This window comes from Esox lucius, chromosome 1, assembly GCF_011004845.1.
Source record: "Esox lucius isolate fEsoLuc1 chromosome 1, fEsoLuc1.pri, whole genome shotgun sequence".
Lineage (NCBI taxonomy): Eukaryota > Metazoa > Chordata > Actinopteri > Esociformes > Esocidae > Esox > Esox lucius.
Genome location: NC_047569.1, coordinates 40,550,859 through 40,571,596, shown reverse-complemented (window position 1 = coordinate 40,571,596; position 20,738 = coordinate 40,550,859). Strand labels below are relative to the sequence as shown.

Sequence of the window (20,738 nt, the reverse complement as noted above, 5' to 3'; positions counted from 1 at the left end):
AAATTGAACACTTCTGTTCCTCACTCAAAACTTTCCTTTTCATATTTTCTGTAAAGGATGCAGTGGTCTCTCTGGTCTTTTTTCCAGAGCTGTATATGAGCTGCATATGAATTTACTGCAAGTCGCTCTGGATATCTAGTCCAGTTCTAGTGACCTCTTTACGGTCATACATATGGACATTATTACATTGGATAAACAAACGCATGTTTAAAATAGCATTTATTATTATCTTACCCACATGCAAATCAAAAAATGTTAAGCACTTAAATGTACATTTTATTGTATGTTTAAAAAGCAGGCCTATGATTCTGTTTAAAGATGGTTGAGGCAGTAAACTGTAACCACTGACCTTTACAGACAGACATGGAGGAATGACCCTGACAATGTTTTTACAACATTTTCTGGTTATTTGGTGCTTGTTTAGATATTTAGTTTTTTAAACAAAATAATCAATGTAGGAACTAAGGATTTTTGTTTTAATAGTTTAAATAGTTTAAATAAAATAACTCACATTAGCTGATTACTCTTCACTTCTTTCAACAAAAAACATTTGTAAAATATAAATCATAGGCTTTATTGAACATCTATTTACATGACTGAATGCCGTTAGCACGAGCAAAAAATTCAGACTGTTCAATACAAGCCTTCTCAGTCAAAACTGTAGCTTTGTAATTTCCATTGTAATTTATAGCAAAACAAAATGTAGTCTAACAATTTGTTTACACATCAACAACTGACAGAACATGTAGCCTCGGGTATTCTAGAGGCTACTGCGTTACGGACTGCTGAACATGGGTTTGAATCCTTCTCCCTGCTCTTTCAGCACAAACGTAAACTCTTTCCTCACTGTCACTGTTCAACAAAGCAAACAAAATACTCAACAATATATCTAAAAAAACAAAACAGCAAATAAAACTCAAAACACCTGCAGAAAATAAAAGTAGGGCACAAATGACAAGTATACATTTGTACTTCTAATGTTGTTTTGGGGGCACATAAGAGTTTCTTCACATTCACAAGACACGCTGTTAAAGATTGAAAGACGTATTTTTTGCTTGGCCGTAAGCTCCTTACACCAGTGTATTTATAGTACATCCCAAATGTGCACTCAACAACTTGCGTCACATTTAAAGAAACTAGAGCCTTTTCAGGTTATACTGAAAAGTTATTTAAAAAAACAGCAGCCATTGGTCATGACAGAAAAAGCTTAGAGACCAATTAAACCCAGTGGCCATTTTGTCTTGTTCTTGCAATTTGTGTTGTGTACTGCCTTGCTTCCTGTCTGAACGATCATTGCTGTGTTAATGTCACCAAAAAGCTAGCTTCATGGAAGCAAATACATTTTTCAAGTTACATTTTTCAAAGATAGAATGAAGAGAACCAAAATTTGACAGAACTGTGCCACAGTGTTAGTTGACAAGCTGCTCATCCAACGATGAGAGAAGTGACCAGGGTAGGGAGACAGACTATATATTATTACAAAGATTATAATTTTTTCATAGACACAAAATAACTGCAAATGGTTTATGATATATAACAAAGCAATGGTCTTTCATAGAAGATTTGGTTAATTTCACAGATGTTAACATTTAAATGTATGTTAGATATGGTTCTAGGTTTGAAGATGAGTAAAATGTCCGACATCAAGTTTCTCACAGAAAGAGCAGGTAAGTGGTTTGTAAACATTGTTGGAGGTTCAGAGATGCTCTTCCTCAGACAGTGGGTCCTCCTGTTCCTCGTTCTGGATACTGTCTATTTTTCCAACAGAGCAACATGAACCCTCCTCTTCTATGGCCTCCAAACAGTCTAAAGCCTGGGGCTCGCCTTGTATCTGCTCCCCAGCTTCTTCCTCCTCGTCCTGGTTAATAGGGTCCACCTCCATCTCCTCTGTAGTGCCTGGAGCTTTGCTCTCCTCTGCCTGTTTGCTGTCCCGACCGTTGTCTCCGGTGTCTGTCAGAGCGGCTGGGGGAGATGGATGGTTCCCCTGGGACCCCTCCCTGGCCTTCTGGCCCTCATCTGGGTTGGTGAACACCTGGTCGTGTGCCCCGTTCTCTTGGGGGCCGTCTGTATCAACCGGGGACACATCCCCGGGCCCAGAGGCCACACCTTCCTCGCCACATGACATGCGGTGCTGTCGTGTGGGCGGACGTCTCTTGAAGGATAGACGAGCTCGACTCTGCGGAGAGACAGGAAGTCTTACTATACAACACTCTTCTGGGTGAGTGGCCCGGCATGCCTGTTCAGAATTACAGTTCCCTATCATGTTAAGGTTATGTTTATTTCATTCAAGTAGAGGTTTTGACGCTCATTGCCTAAACTACAATCTTGGGTTTTGCAACATGACAGTTTATAATTCAGTTGTTATTAAAAGGCAGGGGAATGTGGGGGGATTGGAGGTTTAATTAAGTGGATTACATCTCCAATCCCCCTGGACCTTTTACTGAGGCTCTGCTGGGGAGGGGGCCTGCTTAACACCAGGGGGCCTGCTTAAATCCTGTCACAGCTCAGCACAGGAGACAGCATGAGAGAGAAAGGCCCTTGTGGCTTCTATGCACGCAGCAGAAACTACTTTCACTCAGACCAACTCATATACAGCAGGTTGAACCATCTCTTCATACTTCGATTTTCAGGTGTTCATCGTTAATTAAACGTGTATTTTCTAAACATTTACTGTAGATACAGATTCATTTTCCTGAAGAGCAAAGAATACAAACATCTCTGTCTGTATAGATCGTAACTATCACTATTCTACCTTGTTGAAGTTGGGCAGTGTGGTGCCCTCCACTGGCATCTCGAACGGGATCGCCTCCTCTGCCTTGCTGGACGGCTGTGACCCCAGGGTGGGGCTCTGGGGACTGAGGGGGCTCTGGTCACTGCAAGGGCTGGTGGGACAGAAGGGCGACGGTGGCAGCTTCACCTTGGGACTCTTGGGCGAGGACAGCAGAGAGGTGGACGACAGGGCAAGATTTGCCTGAGGGAGTAAATAAAAGAAATACAAAGAGAGAGGTGAAAGAGAGAGTAAAAGAGAGAGGTGAAAGAGAGAGTAAAAGAGAGATTGAGACGTTAGGTCTGTTCAGTTGTGATGGACGCTGCCAATGTTACACAGACACATACTGAAGGACTACAGGTGAAAGTTTGCCTTTAGGATTGAATCGGTCACATTTCCAAAACCTTGTCAAATGAAGGCTACCAAAGGAAGCTAGCTGACAAAACAGCCAGAGGAGAGAGACAAGGAAGAGCTTGAATCTGGCATGAGCATTGAGTACACAATCAAAGGAAGTAAAAGGTATGAGTACACACATTCAGGGGAACTATGAGGTATGAGTATATACAAGCAGAGGAACTATGAGGTATGAGTACACACAATCAGGGGAACTATGAGGCATGAGTATATACAAGCAGAGGAACTATGAGGCATGCGTATATACAAGCAGAGGAACTATGAGGTATGAATACACACAATCAGGGGAACTATGAGGTATGAGTACACACAATCAGGGGAACTATGAAGTATGAGTATATACAATCGGGGGAACCATGAGGTATGAGTACCGGTACACACAATCAGGGGAACTATGAGGCATGAGTACACACAATCGGGGGAACCATGAGGTATGAGTATATACAAGCAGAGGAACTATGAGGTATGAGTATATACAAGCAGAGGAACTATGAGGTATGAGTATATACAAGCAGAGGAACTATGAGGTATGAGTATATATAAGCAGAGGAACTATGAGGTATGAGTATATACAAGCAGGGGAACTATGAGGTATCAGTACACACAATCAGGGGAACTATGAGGCATGAGTATATACAAGCAGAGGAACTATGAGGTATGAATATATACAAGCAGGGGAACTATGAGGTATGAGTATATACAATCAGAGGAACTATGAGGTATGAGTACACACAATCAGGGGAACTATGAGGCATGAGTATATACAAGCAGGGGAACTATGAGGTATGAGTACCGGTACACACAATCAGGGGAACTATGAGGCATGAGTACACACAATCGGGGGAACTATGAGGTATGAGTATATACAAGCAGAGGAACTATGAGGTATGAGTATATACAAGCAGAGGAACTATGAGGTATGAGTATATATAAGCAGAGGAACTATGAGGTATGAGTATATATAAGCAGAGGAACTATGAGGTATGAGTATATACAAGCAGAGGAACTATGAGGTATGAGTATATACAAGCAGAGGAACTATGAGGTATGAGTATATACAAGCAGAGGAACTATGAGGTATGCGTATATATAAGCAGAGGAACTATAAGGTATGCGTATATACAAGCAGAGGAACTATGAGGTATGAGTACACACAATCAGAGGAACTACAAGGATTGAGTACATACAATCAGAGGAACTAGAGTATGAGGTATGAGTACACACAATCAGAGGAACTACAATGTATGAGTACATACAATCAGGAGCCAGGTCCTCCAGAGAACATCGATCAAAGCCCAAAGACAACCGCTTACGAAAGAAACACACATGACGACTTCAATACCAAAAAAAAAGACAAACAGAATCTAAAAATGAATGAAAACGAGTAAATGACCCAGTTCTCCTATTCACTCAGGCAAGGACACACTGCTGTGTCCCCTCAGAGTAGCTGTGTAGGCAGCAGGGAGATTTACCTGTGTCACAGAACAGGACAGATTAGTGTCCTTTCTGCTTTAGAAACAACTGCCACGTCTACCATGGTCATACCGTGTCCTGAAACACCTCCTGTATTCAACACCATGTACCTGACACAGCCCACACCCCTCTAACGTACTCTGTCCTTGTTCGGGAACGTTATCCCGCCCTTTCCTACCTGGATGGGGGAGAAAAAGTAGAGAGAGAAGCGGCAGCCGTTCTGTCCCATGGCTATAACCTGCTGCCTCTCTCTGAGCTAAATCCAAGCAGGGAGACTGAGGTGAGCCGATTGGAGAGTGTTTAGAGATTACACTACTCACACATGAAGAGATGAGGTTTATTCAAGCAGTGGTGTCGTTTGGCCACTAGGAGGCAGTAGAGCACTTTTCCTCGGGGGGACCTGAGGTGGTGTGTATTTGTTTGTATTTCTAGGGCAGTGAGATTTGTTTCACACATGATTGGCCAGGAGTGAGGTTAGATTTTTTTAACACATTGTGATTTTACTGTTTATTTTGGATAGGTTAGCTAGCCATACCGCAAAAGACCAGGCTATACTTTCATGTTATATCCGATTACAGATGGCACAAAAACCAACACTAACACAGATTTGCTAGTAGAAATAGCTGAGAATTTATGCTTTCTTGACTTTCTGCTAAATCTGGTTGACCTAACCACGTGGTTTGTACTAAATGCAGTATCTTGAATAACAGCCAAGTAAATGCATTTGCAATTTTTCATAAATTAGATAGTAGAATGCAGTAGATTAGTTAATTCCCCTTGGCCATGGTTTTCAATAAGCAAGGCTCAAATAAGTTTTCATTAGAATGACAGGAACTAGCAATATGAAAAATAGTAGGCAATGTATTTTACAGTAGATTACCAGCCACAGATCTCAATAGTTGTTGTCTTGTTAAAAGACAAGTCTTGCTTATTGAAAACCCTGGCTATGGTAATCCATTACTGAGATCTGTTGCTAGCAATCTAATGTCCAGTGGCCACTCCATTTAAACATGGTTACTTTGCTGTTATTGCAACAAATGAAAGCATACTACATGGAAAGACCAGATTTAGAGGAAAGTTGAGAAAGTGTGAATTCTTATTTCCACTGGTAAACGTGTTGATGTTTGCATTTCTCCTGGTAAATGTGTTAATTGTTGGTATAGTATATGATGTGCTGTTGGCTTGTAATTACTATACAGGCACAGAACACCACATGGGCTTGATCAACAGCGGTGTTTCAAAAATAACTGTAGTTTAAAGAGTGTCTTTTTTGTCTTCTAAAATGAATCACTGTTTTCTCAGATTGCTTAGGAACGCAATATCTAAGTTCGCTATGAATTCTGGAACTTGTGGTATTTTATGAACAGACCAATACAGATGAAGTAGATTTGACTATGAAATGTTAATTATCTCACTCAAAGTTGTGTTGAGGAGATCTTGTGTTTTTATGACACATGTATATTTGGTAACATTAAGTAGTTGTGCTATGCTGTAATGCCTCTTTAATAGAGGACAGCTATGGTCTTTAGAAGTTTGGTGTTGCATTGGGTTCACTACAAAAAAACTAAAGAGAGGCAAATCTGTCAACACGTCTTGGTCATTTAAATAAAACTGTTAGTGTAAAAAAACACTCTGAATAAGCACTTTGTGAAAACTACTTACAAATAAAAGGCTTTCAAAATACATTTTATCAGTTGATAAAGCATGTCAACTCTGTGAAATACTGGCTGGGGTTTTTACTGCCAATAAAATGTTTAGATTTGTTGTTAGCAGAACACTATGAATGTCCAAACCCAGCGTAGCAGGGACAGCCTAGTTTAAGATTGTTTGGGTTTTGTCTCCTCAAATGAACAGTACATTGACATATATTGCCATGAGTTACACAATCACATATCTATGGCAATTTAGTAATTGAGCAGACAGTTCAGTGGATGAAAAGTTAGGAAAGTTGTTTTCCAACCTAGGACAAAACTATATTTGCTGAAGTCACAGATTAGGTGATTGCATGGCTGATGCCTGACTGACTGACTGGCTAACTGACTGACTGACTGAATGAGCTGACATATGCGTCACGTACCACTAATTCAACATTGAATCATGCTGTAGGGCAGACTTCACTTACCTGCAGACGCTCAATGAGGGGGGAGCACTTGGAGGTCTGGACTTTGGGAGCATGTGGAGAGACAGGGCTTGGTGTCTACAATAACGACAGACAAAACACATGAACACCAAGACAAAACACATGAACACCAAGACAAAACACATGAACAGCAAGACAAAACACATGAACACCAAGACAAAACACATGAACACCAAGACAAAACACATGAACACCAAGACAAAACACATGAACACCAAGACAAAACACATGAACACCAAGCAGAGACAGAACAACTACCACATTTTTTCCATTTTCCAGTTGCAACACAATGTTTTATTTCAGAAACTGAAACTGAATATGTGGTCATATCTCTGGGTGTGAAGTGATTAGGTCTCATTCTGACTGGCTTCCACTAAAACAGAATTTTGGAATATGTATTTTTTCCAAACTGAAGAGGGAACTTCAGTTTGGCAAGTAGTAGACATAATTAGAAAACAACAATAGATGAACAAAAGAGAACAAAAGAAAACCCATTTTATTTAGAAGCCATATGTAAGTTTCAAAGCCATAGTCTTTCTGATTTAAAAGCTGCATCCATAAATACAGCCATGGATGCTGCTCTTCACAAACAGTCTATTGACCAATCACATCAGATCTTTTAAAGAATGTGAAAATTGAAAAAAAGATCAGAGTTTGCCTTCCTGTGGGAATGCAGCCCATGTGTTTACTATTTACACACAGAAAAGATCAGATTGGTCTCAGTTATAGCAAATATTTAGCAAAAGATAGGATGATTTCACCTCCTTCTGTACAGTGGGCATCAGAATAGCGGGACCTTTGAACCTCCCAGCCATCTCAGCCACCGACAGCTTGACTGGAGAATCCTTCTGAAACAGATTATTCAACAACATAGAAACATCACTGGAGAATCCTTCTGAAACAGATTATTCAACAACATAGAAACATCACTGGAGAATCCTGAAATACATACAGAACTAGTTTATTACCATTGAAACATTACTGTTGTGTACATCACATCCAAAACCATAGATGAGATGTATGCCAGTATGCATAACACCTGTGAGTGTACTCGTGAGATGCGCAAGTACTAAGAATAGGAACCACTCTCTGGAGTGTTGAGCCACCTGTTCCCCAAATGGCACTCTATTCCCTATATAGTGCACTATTTGTGACCAGGCCCAGGGTATTTATTAGTAGTTCTCTGTATAGGCATTAGGGTTCCATTTAGGACCCAGCCTGTGAATACAGAGCCACGATTGTGGTTCTGTATGTAACAACAGGAAGCTTCAGGGGTTCACCACTACCCTCCAGTCACACAGTCTGTCTTCACCACCACCCTCCAGTCACACAGTCTGTCTTCACCCCCACCCTCCAGTCACACAGTCTGTCTTCACCCCCACCCTCCAGTCACACAGTCTGTCTTCACCACCACCCTCCAGTCACACAGTCTGTCTTCACCACCACCCTCCAGTCACACAGTCTGTCTTCACCCCCACCCTCCAGTCACACAGTCTGTCTTCACCCCCACCCTCCAGTCACACAGTCTGTCTTCACCACCACCCTCCAGTCACACAGTCTGTCTTCACCACCACCCTCCAGTCACACAGTCTGTCTTCACCACCACCCTCCAGTCACACAGTCTGTCTTCACCCCCACCCTCCAGTCACACAGTCTGTCTTCACCACCACCCTCCAGTCACACAGTCTGTCTTCACCACCACCCTCCAGTCACACAGTCTGTCTTCACCACCACCCTCCAGTCATACAGTCTGTCTTCACCCCCACCCTCCAGTCACACAGTCTGTCTTCACCACCACCCTCCAGTCATACAGTCTGTCTTCACCCCCACCCTCCAGTCACACAGTCTGTCTTCACCACCACCCTCCAGTCACACAGTCTGTCTTCACCACCACCCTCCAGTCACACAGTCTGTCTTCACCACCACCCTCCAGTCACACAGTCTGTCTTCACCCCCACCCTCCAGTCACACAGTCTGTCTTCACCCCCACCCTCCAGTCACACAGTCTGTCTTCACCCCCACCCTCCAGTCACACAGTCTGTCTTCACCCCCACCCTCCAGTCACACAGTCTGTCTTCACCAACACCCTCCAGTCACACAGTCTGTCTTCACCACCACCCTCCAGTCACACAGTCTGTCTTCACCACCACCCTCCAGTCACACAGTCTGTCTTCACCCCCACCCTCCAGTCACACAGTCTGTCTTCACCCCCACCCTCCAGTCACACAGTCTGTCTTCACCCCCACCCTCCAGTCACACAGTCTGTCTTCACCAACACCCTCCAGTCACACAGTCTGTCTTCACCACCACCCTCCAGTCACACAGTCTGTCTTCACCCCCACCCTCCAGTCACACAGTCTGTCTTCACCCCCACCCTCCAGTCACACAGTCTGTCTTCACCCCCACCCTCCAGTCACACAGTCTGTCTTCACCACCACCCTCCAGTCATACAGTCTGTCTTCACCCCCACCCTCCAGTCACACAGTCTGTCTTCACCCCCACCCTCCAGTCACACAGTCTGTCTTCACCCCCACCCTCCAGTCACACAGTCTGTCTTCACCCCCACCCTCCAGTCATACAGTCTGTCTTCACCACCACCCTCCAGTCATACAGTCTGTCTTCACCCCCACCCTCCAGTCATACAGTCTGTCTTCACCACCACCCTCCAGTCGCACTTCTGCTGGGGGAGACATGATATCAGACGGGTCCTGTCCTGACGTCACACGGTCTTCTTATCAACGGTTACTGGCCTCACTCACTCTCTATCTACACCCCCTCCCACTCACTCTCTATCTACACCCCCTCCCACTCACTCTCTATCTACACCCCCTCCCACTCACTCTCTATCTACACCCCCTCCCACTCACTCTCTATCTACACCCCCTCCCACTCACTCTCTATCTACACCCCCTCCCACTCACTCTCTATCTACTCTCCACTTCTCCGACCTGTTTACTATCTCTCTACTCTCCACTCCCCTGTTTACTATCTCTCTACTCTCCACTCCCCTGTTTACTATCTCTCTACTCTCCACTCACATCTGTTTACTGTCTACTCCCCCCATACATTTAACTCTCTCTCATTTACTCTCTCTCTACTCTCCCATCTCTCTACTCTCGCCACCTTTTTCTTAAAGTGTTTTGGGAGTTGTTTTCCTGCTGAAAGACCCAAAGTCATATTACCTAATATTTTAAGGGAGTTTCCTAACTCCAGCCCTTGAATACTCCCAACCATTCTCAAATGATGTACAGTGAGTCAGTACAGCAGGGTTGGCGCTGAGTACAGTGAATCAGTACAGCAGGGTTGGCGCTGAGTACAGTGAATCAGTACAGCAGGGTTGGCGCTGGGTACAGTGAGTCAGTACAGCAGGGTTGGCGCTGGGTACAGTGAGTCAGTACAGCAGGGTTGGCGCTGAATACAGTGAATCAGTACAGCAGGGTTGGCGCTGGGTGCAGCGAGTCAGTACAGCAGGGTTGGCGCTGGGTACAGCGAGTCAGGACAGCAGGGTTGGCGCTGGGTACAGCGAGTCAGTACAGCAGGGTTGGCGCTGGGTACAGCGAGTCAGTACAGCAGGGTTGGCGCTGGGTACAGCGAGTCAGTACAGCAGGGTTGGCGCTGGGTACAGCGAGTCAGTACAGCAGGGTTGGCGCTGGGTACAGTGAGTCAGTACAGCAGGGTTGGCGCTGGGTACAGTGAGTCAGTACAGCAGGGTTGGCGCTGGGTACCAACTGAAATATGAATAGTATAATCGGGGGAATGTGTTCATTCATCAAGTGTGTATCGGCTTCTTGCTTCCGGGTTGAGCAGTTATCAGCATCAGGCTGGAAAGATATGCTTGGTCTTGCACTTTCCCTCACCTGTAGTTGAGTTGCTGTAACTCGGCAAAGGGCCAAAAATGGGAATTGGATTCTCTCTGTCTCTCTTTTGGATTTACTCCATCTCTGTAGTCTAGCAGTTATTTAGTCTTTCTGTAGTCCAGTAGTTATTTTGTCTCTCGTAGTCCAGTCATTTTTTTGGTCTTTCTCAGCAACATTCTTATAGTCACTGATATACACCCAAAATCCCAAAGTTGTAACTTTCATTCCACCCTCCCCACCCAAATCTCCATTTCTGGTTCTCCAGCTCTCTCATTCTTCCTCTGAATGATGTCACCCACTTCTCTTCCTCCATCCAGTTATGCCATCATCGACTGACTGCCTGTGTATATGTGTTTGTTGTGTGTACGTGTGTTTGTTGTGTGTGTACGCGTGTATGTGTGTTTGTTGTGTGTGTACGTGTGTATGTGTATTTGTTGTGTGTGTGTGTGTGTATGTGTGTTTGTTGTGTGTACGTGTGTGTGTGTACGTGTGTTTGTTGTGTGTATGTGTACTGAAACAACTCCATTGGGACCACCCAGTCTCAACCTTTATTTTGTCGGCCTTGATTGTTTAACTCTTTCCTGTGTGTGAAAACAAACCTCCGCCTAAGATTCTTCTATAGTTCAGAGCGGACAGGGCAGAACAAAGAAAAAACATTGTCTCATTCCACATTTACTTGTCTTGAGCAGAGGTCTCTGATACTGAAAAAACCTCAGCAACTAATTTGGAATTTTAGGGCGGGGAACCCTGTTGTTCCTTGCATCCAAGGGAGAGCAGAGCATGCTGGGAGCAGCTCTAATTTTGGGGTCCAAGACCTGGGAATAATCCACTGACATCTTGAGAAGCCAACCTTGTTTTTCAACACAGGGCTCTTACAGAGGAAGTTCTGCAGAGTGCCTTCACAATGGCTGATTCCACAGCAACTGGCCTGCTGACAGTGCTATCTATGCTGTCACTGTAAAGCCTCACTGTTGGTCACTCAGGCTTTGATGTCACTGTGAAGCCTCACTGTTGGTCACTCAGGCTGTGATGTCACTGTGAAGCCTCACTGTTGGTCATTTAGGCTGTGATGTCACTGTAAAGCCTCACTGTTGGTCACTCAGGCTGTGATGTCACTGTAAAGCCTCACTGTTTGGTCACTCAGGCTGTGATGTCACTGTAAAGCCTCACTGTTGGTCACTCAGGCTGTGATGTCACTGTAAAGCCTCACTGTTGGTCACTCAGGCTGTGATGTCACTGTAAAGCCTCACTGTTGGTCACTCAGGCTGTGATGTCACTGTAAAGCCTCACTGTTGGTCACTCAGGCTGTGATGTCACTGTAAAGCCTCACTGTTGGTCACTCAGGCTGTGATGTCACTGTAAAGCCTCACTGTTGGTCACTCAGGCTGTGATGTCAATGTAAAGCCTCACTGTTGGTCACTCAGGCTGTGATGTCACTGTAAAGCCTCACCGTTGGTCACTCAGGCTGTGATGTCACTGTAAAGCCTCACCGTTGGTCACTCAGGCTGTGATGTCACTGTAAAGCCTCACCGTTGGTCACTCAGGCTGTGATGTCACTGTAAAGCCTCACTGTTGGTCACTCAGGCTGTGATGTCACTGTAAAGCCTCACTGTTGGTCACTCAGGCTGTGATGTCACTGTAAAGCTTCACTGTTGGTCACTCAGGCTGTGATGTCACTGTAAAGCCTCACCGTTGGTCACTCAGGCTGTGATGTCACTGTAAAGCCTCACTGTTGTTCACTCAGGCTGTGATGTCACTGTAAAGCCTCACCGTTGGTCACTCAGGCTGTGATGTCACTGTAAAGCCTCACTGTTGTTCACTCAGGCTGTGATGTCACTGTAAAGCCTCACTGTTGGTCACTCAGGCTGTGATGTCACTGTGAAGCCTCACTGTTGGTCACTCAGGCCATGATGTCACTCTAAAGAGAAATTGTGTAACTAATTCAAAAACGGGTACCTGATGTGTGTAATCCTCCAGAGTGGTTCGTCAGGCATGCTCTGATTGTACATGACATGTATGCAAAGCAAAGAGTATTACATGACTTGTATTTTCAGAGGTGCTTCTTGTATTTCTGAGGGATATATGCTGCTCTGTGTACTGTTTCCACTGTGTGAAGTGTGCAGCATTTGTTCAGAACCCAAGGGACCCCAGAGTCCTTGTTAGGCTCAATATCCACTAAATCCTGAGGCCTCTTAGGGACTAACACGTGTTTAAAGCATTGCATTTTATCTTCTGTTATCTGTGATCGTCTTGTTTTGTCTGTTCTCTGTGTTTTTTTTTCTGTTTGTTTTTAATCACTGAACCTAAACTGTATGTGTTACCATGTATACACAGGGCCCAGTAAAAGTATGTGTTCCTTGTTGAAATATAGGTATAATACAAATAATAAAGGCTCACTCAGGCAGTGCTGCAGCCTACAAACATCAGGTCAAGGGACCCATAGAGGACAAGGCCACAGGCCTCCATCCCCAGTGGGGGTTGAGGTTAACAAGATGCATGCTATTTATGAATTACTGACTTCCCAGGATCGTCGCTCTGCCCTCCAGTCATGACATGAGAGAGAGAGAAGTTTTAGAAAACCATTAAATCTTTAGATGGTCATAAAAATACCTCAGACCTTCCTCCATGCCCTGTCAAAGACTCAGTTCAGATCTCTGACAAAGTTAATATGCTTGATTGCTTTAATGAATTTTGCTACTTCTGTTATTTATTTCAATCTCTAATTTCTATTTGCACTTCTGGCTAGCTGCTAACTGCATTTCGTTGTACTGTACTTGTATCGGTAAGTGACAATACAGTTGAATCTAATCTAATCCAAACTATGCCTGCCCACTCAGAGGTGGATGTTAAGGAGTTTGGCCACTAGCCAGCCGGGTAGTAGGCCAAAATATCCACTTGCCCTGTCAACATTTTACTAGCCCTTGTTGTCTGTGTCTGTGCTGTCTATGTATTTTTCCTGTATTCATGTTAAATTAGTCTCTGCACAATATTATATAACCACTTAGAATGAGAGAACAGTTTTGTAACTGCAAGTCACCCAAAAATATCCAACCAAGTGTAATTAGCAAAAAAAGTTAGATTATTAAAATAGTGCATACAAAAGTATTCACTCTGATAAATTAAAAAGATTAAAAAAAACTTGTTGTTTTCAAACTCAAATAAAACTTCAAGTCTTTCATGTGTCGATAGAATCATAGCTAAACAGTAAGTATTTCACATGTGTCAGTAGAAAAACAGCTAAACAGTAAGTATTTCACATGTGTCAGTAGAAAAACAGCTAAACAGTAAGTATTTCACATGTGTCAGTAGAAAAACAGCTAAACAGTGAGTATTTCACATGTGTCTGTAGAAAAACAGCTAAACAGTGAGTATTTCACGTGTCAGTAGAAAAACAGCTAAACAGTGAGTATTTCACATGTGTCAGTAGAAAAACAGCTAAACAATGTCTTCCACATGTCTATAGAAACACATGTTTCTGTTTTTCTCCCACACAAACATTTGTATCTCCTGATTTACATCCTTTAGGTGACTCTCTTATCCTGAGGAACCTTCAGTGATGAGTGCATACAATTTCAACGCGATCCCTCACAGGAATCAAACCCACAACCTCTGACACTGCAAGTGCCATGCCTACTACCAACAGAGCTACACGGCACAACTGATGTGGTTTAGGCACTTTTTTTTGACATTTTCTTTGTTTATTATATGACAAAAGTGCTTTTGAGAGTAAACAAGAAAAGGAACCAGGCAAGCCTATTTCTGCCAGACCACGCTCAGAAGGGATGAATGTTGTTGGCCAGACTGGATTCAATCTGTGGGTTACTATGTGGCAGACTGTGTCTTTAACCACTACGCTATTTAAACAGCGTGTGTTGTTGCACATGGTACATGAATAGAAATGTGATGTGTGTTTACTTCTGCACTGTTAAACCAATTAGTTGAAACCTCATGGTTCCCTATATTATTTAACATCCATACCAACAACAGGTATAACAAGGTCACAACATTCAACACGTTAAATTAGAACGAGATTACTGTAGTTGGCTATCTAATAGTTATACGGTAATGAAAACCAACATGGAGTGACTCCAATCACTCCATGGCTGGTTCCACTATGCTATGTGAACTACGCTTTGTAAATCTAAATCGAGAGGAATGTGTTCGTAGTCGGTGCATTTGGTCCATTGCAATATATTTTACCATAATATATTTTACATGTCACTGGAGTTTACATCTATTAATATTACTGCAACCTTCATACCAGTGGATGCTAATGGTAAACTATGTAAGAACTACATGCTGCTATTAGCAAGCAGCAAACTGCCCAGCCAGACGGGGCCTTTATTGTAGCAGACGTTTTCAATCACTCAAATTTGAAAAGTATTTTCTGGCCCACCAGAGGAAACAATACACTGGACCAGGTGAACACAAACATTCCATAGGCCTACAAAGTCATTCCCCTCCCTCACCTGAGACAGTCTGACCACCTCTCATTGTTCCTTCTCCTCAAGTATTTACCCCTCATTAAACGGGTGAAACCATCAGTGAGGACAGTCAAAGTGGGGCCAGGGGGAGCAGACGCACTTCTACAACGCCAGTTTCAACAAACAGGCTGGAGATTGTTTGCCACTCAAGCCGCCCTTGACTCCCATACGGACATTGAAACATAAGTTTCCTCCATTCTGGATTACATCAACACCTGCACCAACGACGTCACCAACCGTAAACTAATAAAGACCTTCCCCAACCAGAAGCCGTGGATGAACAGAGAGCTCTGACAACTGCTTAAGGCACGCGACGCTGCTTTCAGATCCGGCGATGCTTAGGCCTACAGCTCATCCAGAATAACGTCTCTAACCACTACGCTATTTAACAAGGGGTAGTCAGTCACTCAGTGGCTCGCTCACTAAGAGACATTCGCTCTTCTTGGCCGGCTCTGCTTAGGTGGTCCGGCAAAAACAAGTATGCTCCAGTCCTTCCTCATGTTAGAAGCACATTGCTTCATAGGATGTTGTTGTGATGTTCTCTATTTTCCCACAGTTTTCCTCTTCTTTTAGTATGCATCACAAATGGCCCACTACAGTACACAGTAGAGTGTACTACTCTGGATAATGTACCATAGGGGATGGGGTCAAAGATGGTGCACTTAGCTGGAAAAATGCTGCCATTTTGGATGCACTCTGCATGTTGCTGTAAATAGGTACTTCTCCCTATACTGACATATTCCTCTACAGCTAGAATTACATGGTTCTATGAACAGAAGAAGGTTGTGTGTATTTACTCTTAAACAACAGAAAAGAAGAAGGTTGTGTGTATTTACTCTCAAACAACAGAATAGAAGAAGGTTGTGTGTATTTACTCTGAAACAATAGAATAGAAGAAGGTTGTGTGTATTTACTCTGAAACAATAGAATAGAAGAAGGTTGTGTGTATTTACTCTGAAACAACAGAATAGAAGAAGGTTGTGTGTATTTACTCTCAAACAACAGAATAGAAGAAGGTTGTGTGTATTTACTCTGAAACAACAGAATAGAAGAAGGTTGTGTGTATTTACTCTGAAACAACAGAATAGAAGAAGGTTGTGTGTATTTACTCTGAAACAACAGAATAGAAGAAGGTTGTGTGTATTTACTCTGAAACAACGAGCGCCCTATTTCCCGCTCCAATTTCGCTCCGCTCAAACTCGAGTCTAAGCATGCTCAGTCGGGCCTGACCCAGAATCCATCTGTGTCTTGCAAAGTCATCAACACACAGTACAACACAGACAGTAGACGTAATGGAGTTCAAAAAGTACTTTAAAAAAGAAAATGACAAGTCATACAGGTGTAGTCTTAAAATAAAACGAACTAACAATGATAATGTGGTACAAGAAAACGAATGTGGAGACATCGTTTTTGTAAGTAAAGATTCATTTTGGAATCTGAAAAGACACATCTCTCGAAAACACGAAAGTGTGCTACGTGAACACGCTGGGAAGACAGCAATAGGTTAGCAAATTGAATACTTAACTTGTAAGAAAGTTTAAATTAAATATAGTGTAATATTCAAACAAATTTGTTTTGTCATTCAAGTAGGCCTAACGGTTCGTTTTATTTAATTTGTGTCGTCCGTGAATTTGTATTTAATAGAGCAAGAGGAGGAGCAGCTGAAACAAAAGAAAACGGTTGAGGAATTCAAAAGTTTCTTCACTGTACGCAAAGGCCCAACAATAACAAAGGAGAGAAAAAAGAGAGCTGGATGTAGCATTTTTTAAAAAGGTTGTGGTCTGAGCTATAAGTGAAATCTACCTTTTTTGGTGCGAGCGGGGGGTGATTTGAGTGGAGCGCGAAGCAAATGCGTTGAGCGCTGAGCGATAATGAGCGGAGTGGCCTGATGTGGCTTTGAGCGTGGGAGCGGAGGGTTGAACAGTTCCGTGAGCGATGAGCTGAGATTCTCACCGCTCCACTCCGCTCATGTGCTCTGACCTGTATTGATAGTTATTGTATCAATGTCATTCACGCATGGCTAATAAGCTGTTAAAACGTCCGGTGACATAAGTCATACAGTTCATAGATGCTATTTGTGGTGGAGGTGAACTTCATAAGAAACGTTAGTCAGTTTAACACAATGCTTAATGGTGTCTAGCGACATATTCAGACTGTGCGTGATGTTAATGGGATACAGTATACTGACAGTAGATAAGCGTGCAGTCCCGTGGTCTAGTGGCTGAAGACTCATGTGGGCGACCCCGGTTCCAATCCAGTGCGGGTGACAACATTCAACACTTTCAGTGGCGCCCGGCTGAACTCAGCCTGGTTCCTTTTCTGGTTTTAAAAGTGTTTTCAATTCCTCTAACCAGGGTGCAAATGGTATTCAGTAGTGTCATTGTACTTTTGAGGGCAACGTTTAATTGATATGCTACATAACATGGATTTGAGAATAATGTTTAATGTTATGTGAAGTCTAGGGTTTGGTCAATATAGAGTGAGTTATAGTTTGAGGACATGTAGTATACATTCAGGAAATGTATACATTAACTGAGTTAGGAGTTATGAAACAAATTAACTGTAAAAAATATTAAATAGAAATAAAGAGGGGGGGACTGAGGGAAAGACAGAAAAAGACAGGGAGAGAGAGGAATAGAGAGACAAGGAGAAAGAGGAAGAGAGAGACAGGGAGAAAGAGGGAGAGAGAGGGAGAGACAGGAAGAGAGAGGAATAGAGAGACAGGGAGAAAGAGGAAGCGAGAGGGAGAGAGACAGCAAATGCAATCTACAGAGCTCAGCTGACTTTCTTGCAAAACTCCATCAGTTTATTGGACGACTGCTCTCTATTCCCTTCATGGTTAGCATTCAACAGCCAGGCTGTGTCCTAAATGGCACCCTATTCCCCACATAGTGCCCTACTTCCAACCAGCATCCTAGACCCTCGTTCCCTATATAGCGCACCCTAACCCTAACCCTTGTTCAGACCGAAGTATGCTAACAATCATGTGAGTGTGTCTCCTGTTATCAGAGTTGGTGTGAGCTGGATTATTGACTGTAAGGATGTCTACAGGCTCCACATTGTGACTCAGTCACTTGACTATGCCTGGGTTTGGTAGAATGGGTCATGAAAATGTAGCCTAGGGGATAAAGAGACGAGACAGCAGTCTGAGGGTTTACAGTTTGAATCCCAGGGATGACAGAAAAAATCTGGGAGGTAGAGGGATGACAACCAGGGTGACCAGGCCTTTAACCCCTGTTCCCGGAGAGCTGCCATCTTGTAGGTTTACTTTCCGACCCCAATTGTGATTAAACTGATTTGGCTTTCCATCCAGCAAATTAATAGAATCAGGTGTGCGGGAAAAGGGTTGTAGAGAAACCTTACAGTATGGTAGCTCTCCAAGAACTGGTTTGGGCAGCTTTGTCCTAGACACTGTTGCCAGTTGCAGCGCACATGAGCAAGGCATGTATACCCTTGCTAACTGCCCCACATAAGCCCAGTGACATGGCCCCCTGCTCCAACACGAATATACCTTTCAGAGGTTGAGATGATGTGGAAGTAAAAGTTCATTACATTTTAAACATTTTCTTCCCAAAAAGAAATGAAGGGTCGCTGTCTTAAACTCCTGTGCTTCAGAGGCAAAAAAACAGAAAACAACAGCAGGGTTTTCTCTGTGTACTATGGGAAAACGTGTTCTACAGAATTACATGATTTTATGGTTAGAGCATGATGCTTCCAATGCCAGGGTTGTGGATTCGATCCCCATGAGTCCAGTACTAAAATGAATACGCTAACTAGTGTTGATTCTGTCTGGATAAGGGCGTCCGGTTATTTTCTTAAATGCAATGTCAAGTAGAACAGCAAAATGTTGTCTAAGTCTCATGACAAAAAAACGCGTCATGATTAGCTATAAAACGTGTAAATACATTGTCTTTAAAACAGTACCATTTACTCTCAGCATTATGGCAACAATTTAAAAAATGCAGGTCTGCTAAAGAAGAGATGAGAAGTCAATATCCCGAATTAAAAGTAAAGCTTACAGAAACTCCATTCTGACCAACATTCCAAGAACGAGGTCCGCTTCAACAAGTTGTTTAAAACGACCTCTGCAGAGTTCGGACAATATTTTAGTGTCAAATACCGCCCAGGCAGTCAGTGCAAAACAGTTATAACGGTTGCTTACCTCCATCATCTACGAATTCGCCTGAAGCACCTCTCCTCTCCTCTTCTCTGCCTCCTCACCTTGGGTTTCGCGCTGCCTTTGAGTGAAGTCACGCACGCTGAACTCACCTACAACTCTAACCCACCCAGTAACCAAAATCTTTGCTCCAGCCAAAAGCTACGCCACGCCTACAAAGACGTTGGTTTATTCTCGGAATGATTAGGCCTACGTAAGATTTCCGTTTCAGTGGTCATGCAACTATCTGTTTTTCAGAACGTCTCCCCCGCGATAGAGGGATTCGGAAGATTTTGTGCAGCGTCCTTGAAAATACGTTTTTATGTCTCTACGATAATCATTTAACACTAGTTGGAATTCCAGAGAACACTTCACGCACGGAACATCACTAATAGAGCGTTTCAAATGCCTTCATTATTTTGAAACTTCTGTGCGTAAGGTGTATTTACACACAGAAGTCTGGTATGAGAAGATGTATTTTCAAGACACATGACATCTGCAAGTGCCATACAATAATTGGTAATAAAGTAGACCAGTCCATGTGGACAGGAGAGCAACTTACCACAGAGATAAAATGCTTTTGTAAATTCCCAGGCCCTCCACTAGAGTCAAATCCAGAACCGTGGTGTTGCAACACATACTCTTACCACCTGAGCTACACAAGACCTTGAGTTGTAGTGTATCATGTTAGCTAAGCGCAACTCTAACCTATGTCCTAACCTTAACCTCATTCTCCTAACATGTTTTGTTCAACGTCCTAACTGGCCTTACAGGGTTTGCAGAAGCAGCAGCAATTCCAGAACAGACTCTGGATGCTTTTGCCGGTGCTTGGGATCCTGTGCGGTTCATTTGGTAAGAGCGTGGTGCTTGCAAAGCCATGGTTGGGGTCAAGACCCATGCGAGGCCAGTACAGAAAGACTTAAAATGTATTCAGTTAATCCTGTAATAAACCCTACACCAAAACGTCAACTAAACGACTTCCATGCAAAATATTCTCCACGCCAATTTTCAGACCCAACCCATCTATGCAATTACCTGTGCTTGCATTGAAGTATGTCATCTGTATGTAATTGGTTGTGACACTTTTTTACTGGTAATTGATCTTGTGCCTGTTAGCGGGTTAGAAAGGACACCTGATGTGACAAGCTCTTGTAACATTTCAGCCACCCTAACTTTAAATGTTTCCAAAGATGTGTAATTATGTACACCAAATGCCAAAAATAGTTCAAATGATGGACCTGCTGGATGTGTTAGTTTACCGAAGAGTGAGAAGACAGGCAGAGAGACAGGAAGGATGACAGGAAGACAAACAGATACACAGGAAGACAGACAGAAAGACAGGTGGTGGTGGTTTCTAGCTTAAGAAAGCAGAACAACATTTTTTTTTCTAATCAGTGTTCTCTATCCTGTATCCCTAAACCTAATCTTAATCCTAAACTTTACTGTT

General features: G+C 43.2%; 1 protein-coding gene across 5 annotated transcripts; it reads right to left on the bottom strand.

Annotated features, from left to right (window-relative positions):
* Window positions 1-202: 202 nt before the first annotated feature.
* Window positions 203-19,415, bottom strand: zgc:153184 (uncharacterized protein LOC751652 homolog). Of its 5 annotated transcripts, none has more exons than XM_034292900.1 (5): window positions 19,298-19,415; window positions 7,556-7,689; window positions 6,777-6,851; window positions 2,753-2,971; window positions 203-2,176 (listed from the first exon to the last, which is right to left on the bottom strand). In XM_034292900.1, the coding sequence occupies exons 2-5, from the start codon at window positions 7,664-7,666 to the stop codon at window positions 1,697-1,699; spliced, it is 885 nt and encodes a 294-aa protein (XP_034148791.1). In that variant the 5' UTR covers window positions 7,667-7,689; window positions 19,298-19,415; the 3' UTR covers window positions 203-1,696. The 5 variants fall into 5 exon arrangements, with proteins under 5 accessions (XP_034148791.1, XP_028976197.2, XP_028976201.2 ...); XM_029120364.2 differs by having other exon boundaries at window positions 7,556-7,642; XM_029120368.2 differs by having other exon boundaries at window positions 7,556-7,639.
* Between the last annotated feature and the right edge of the window lie 1,323 nt (window positions 19,416-20,738).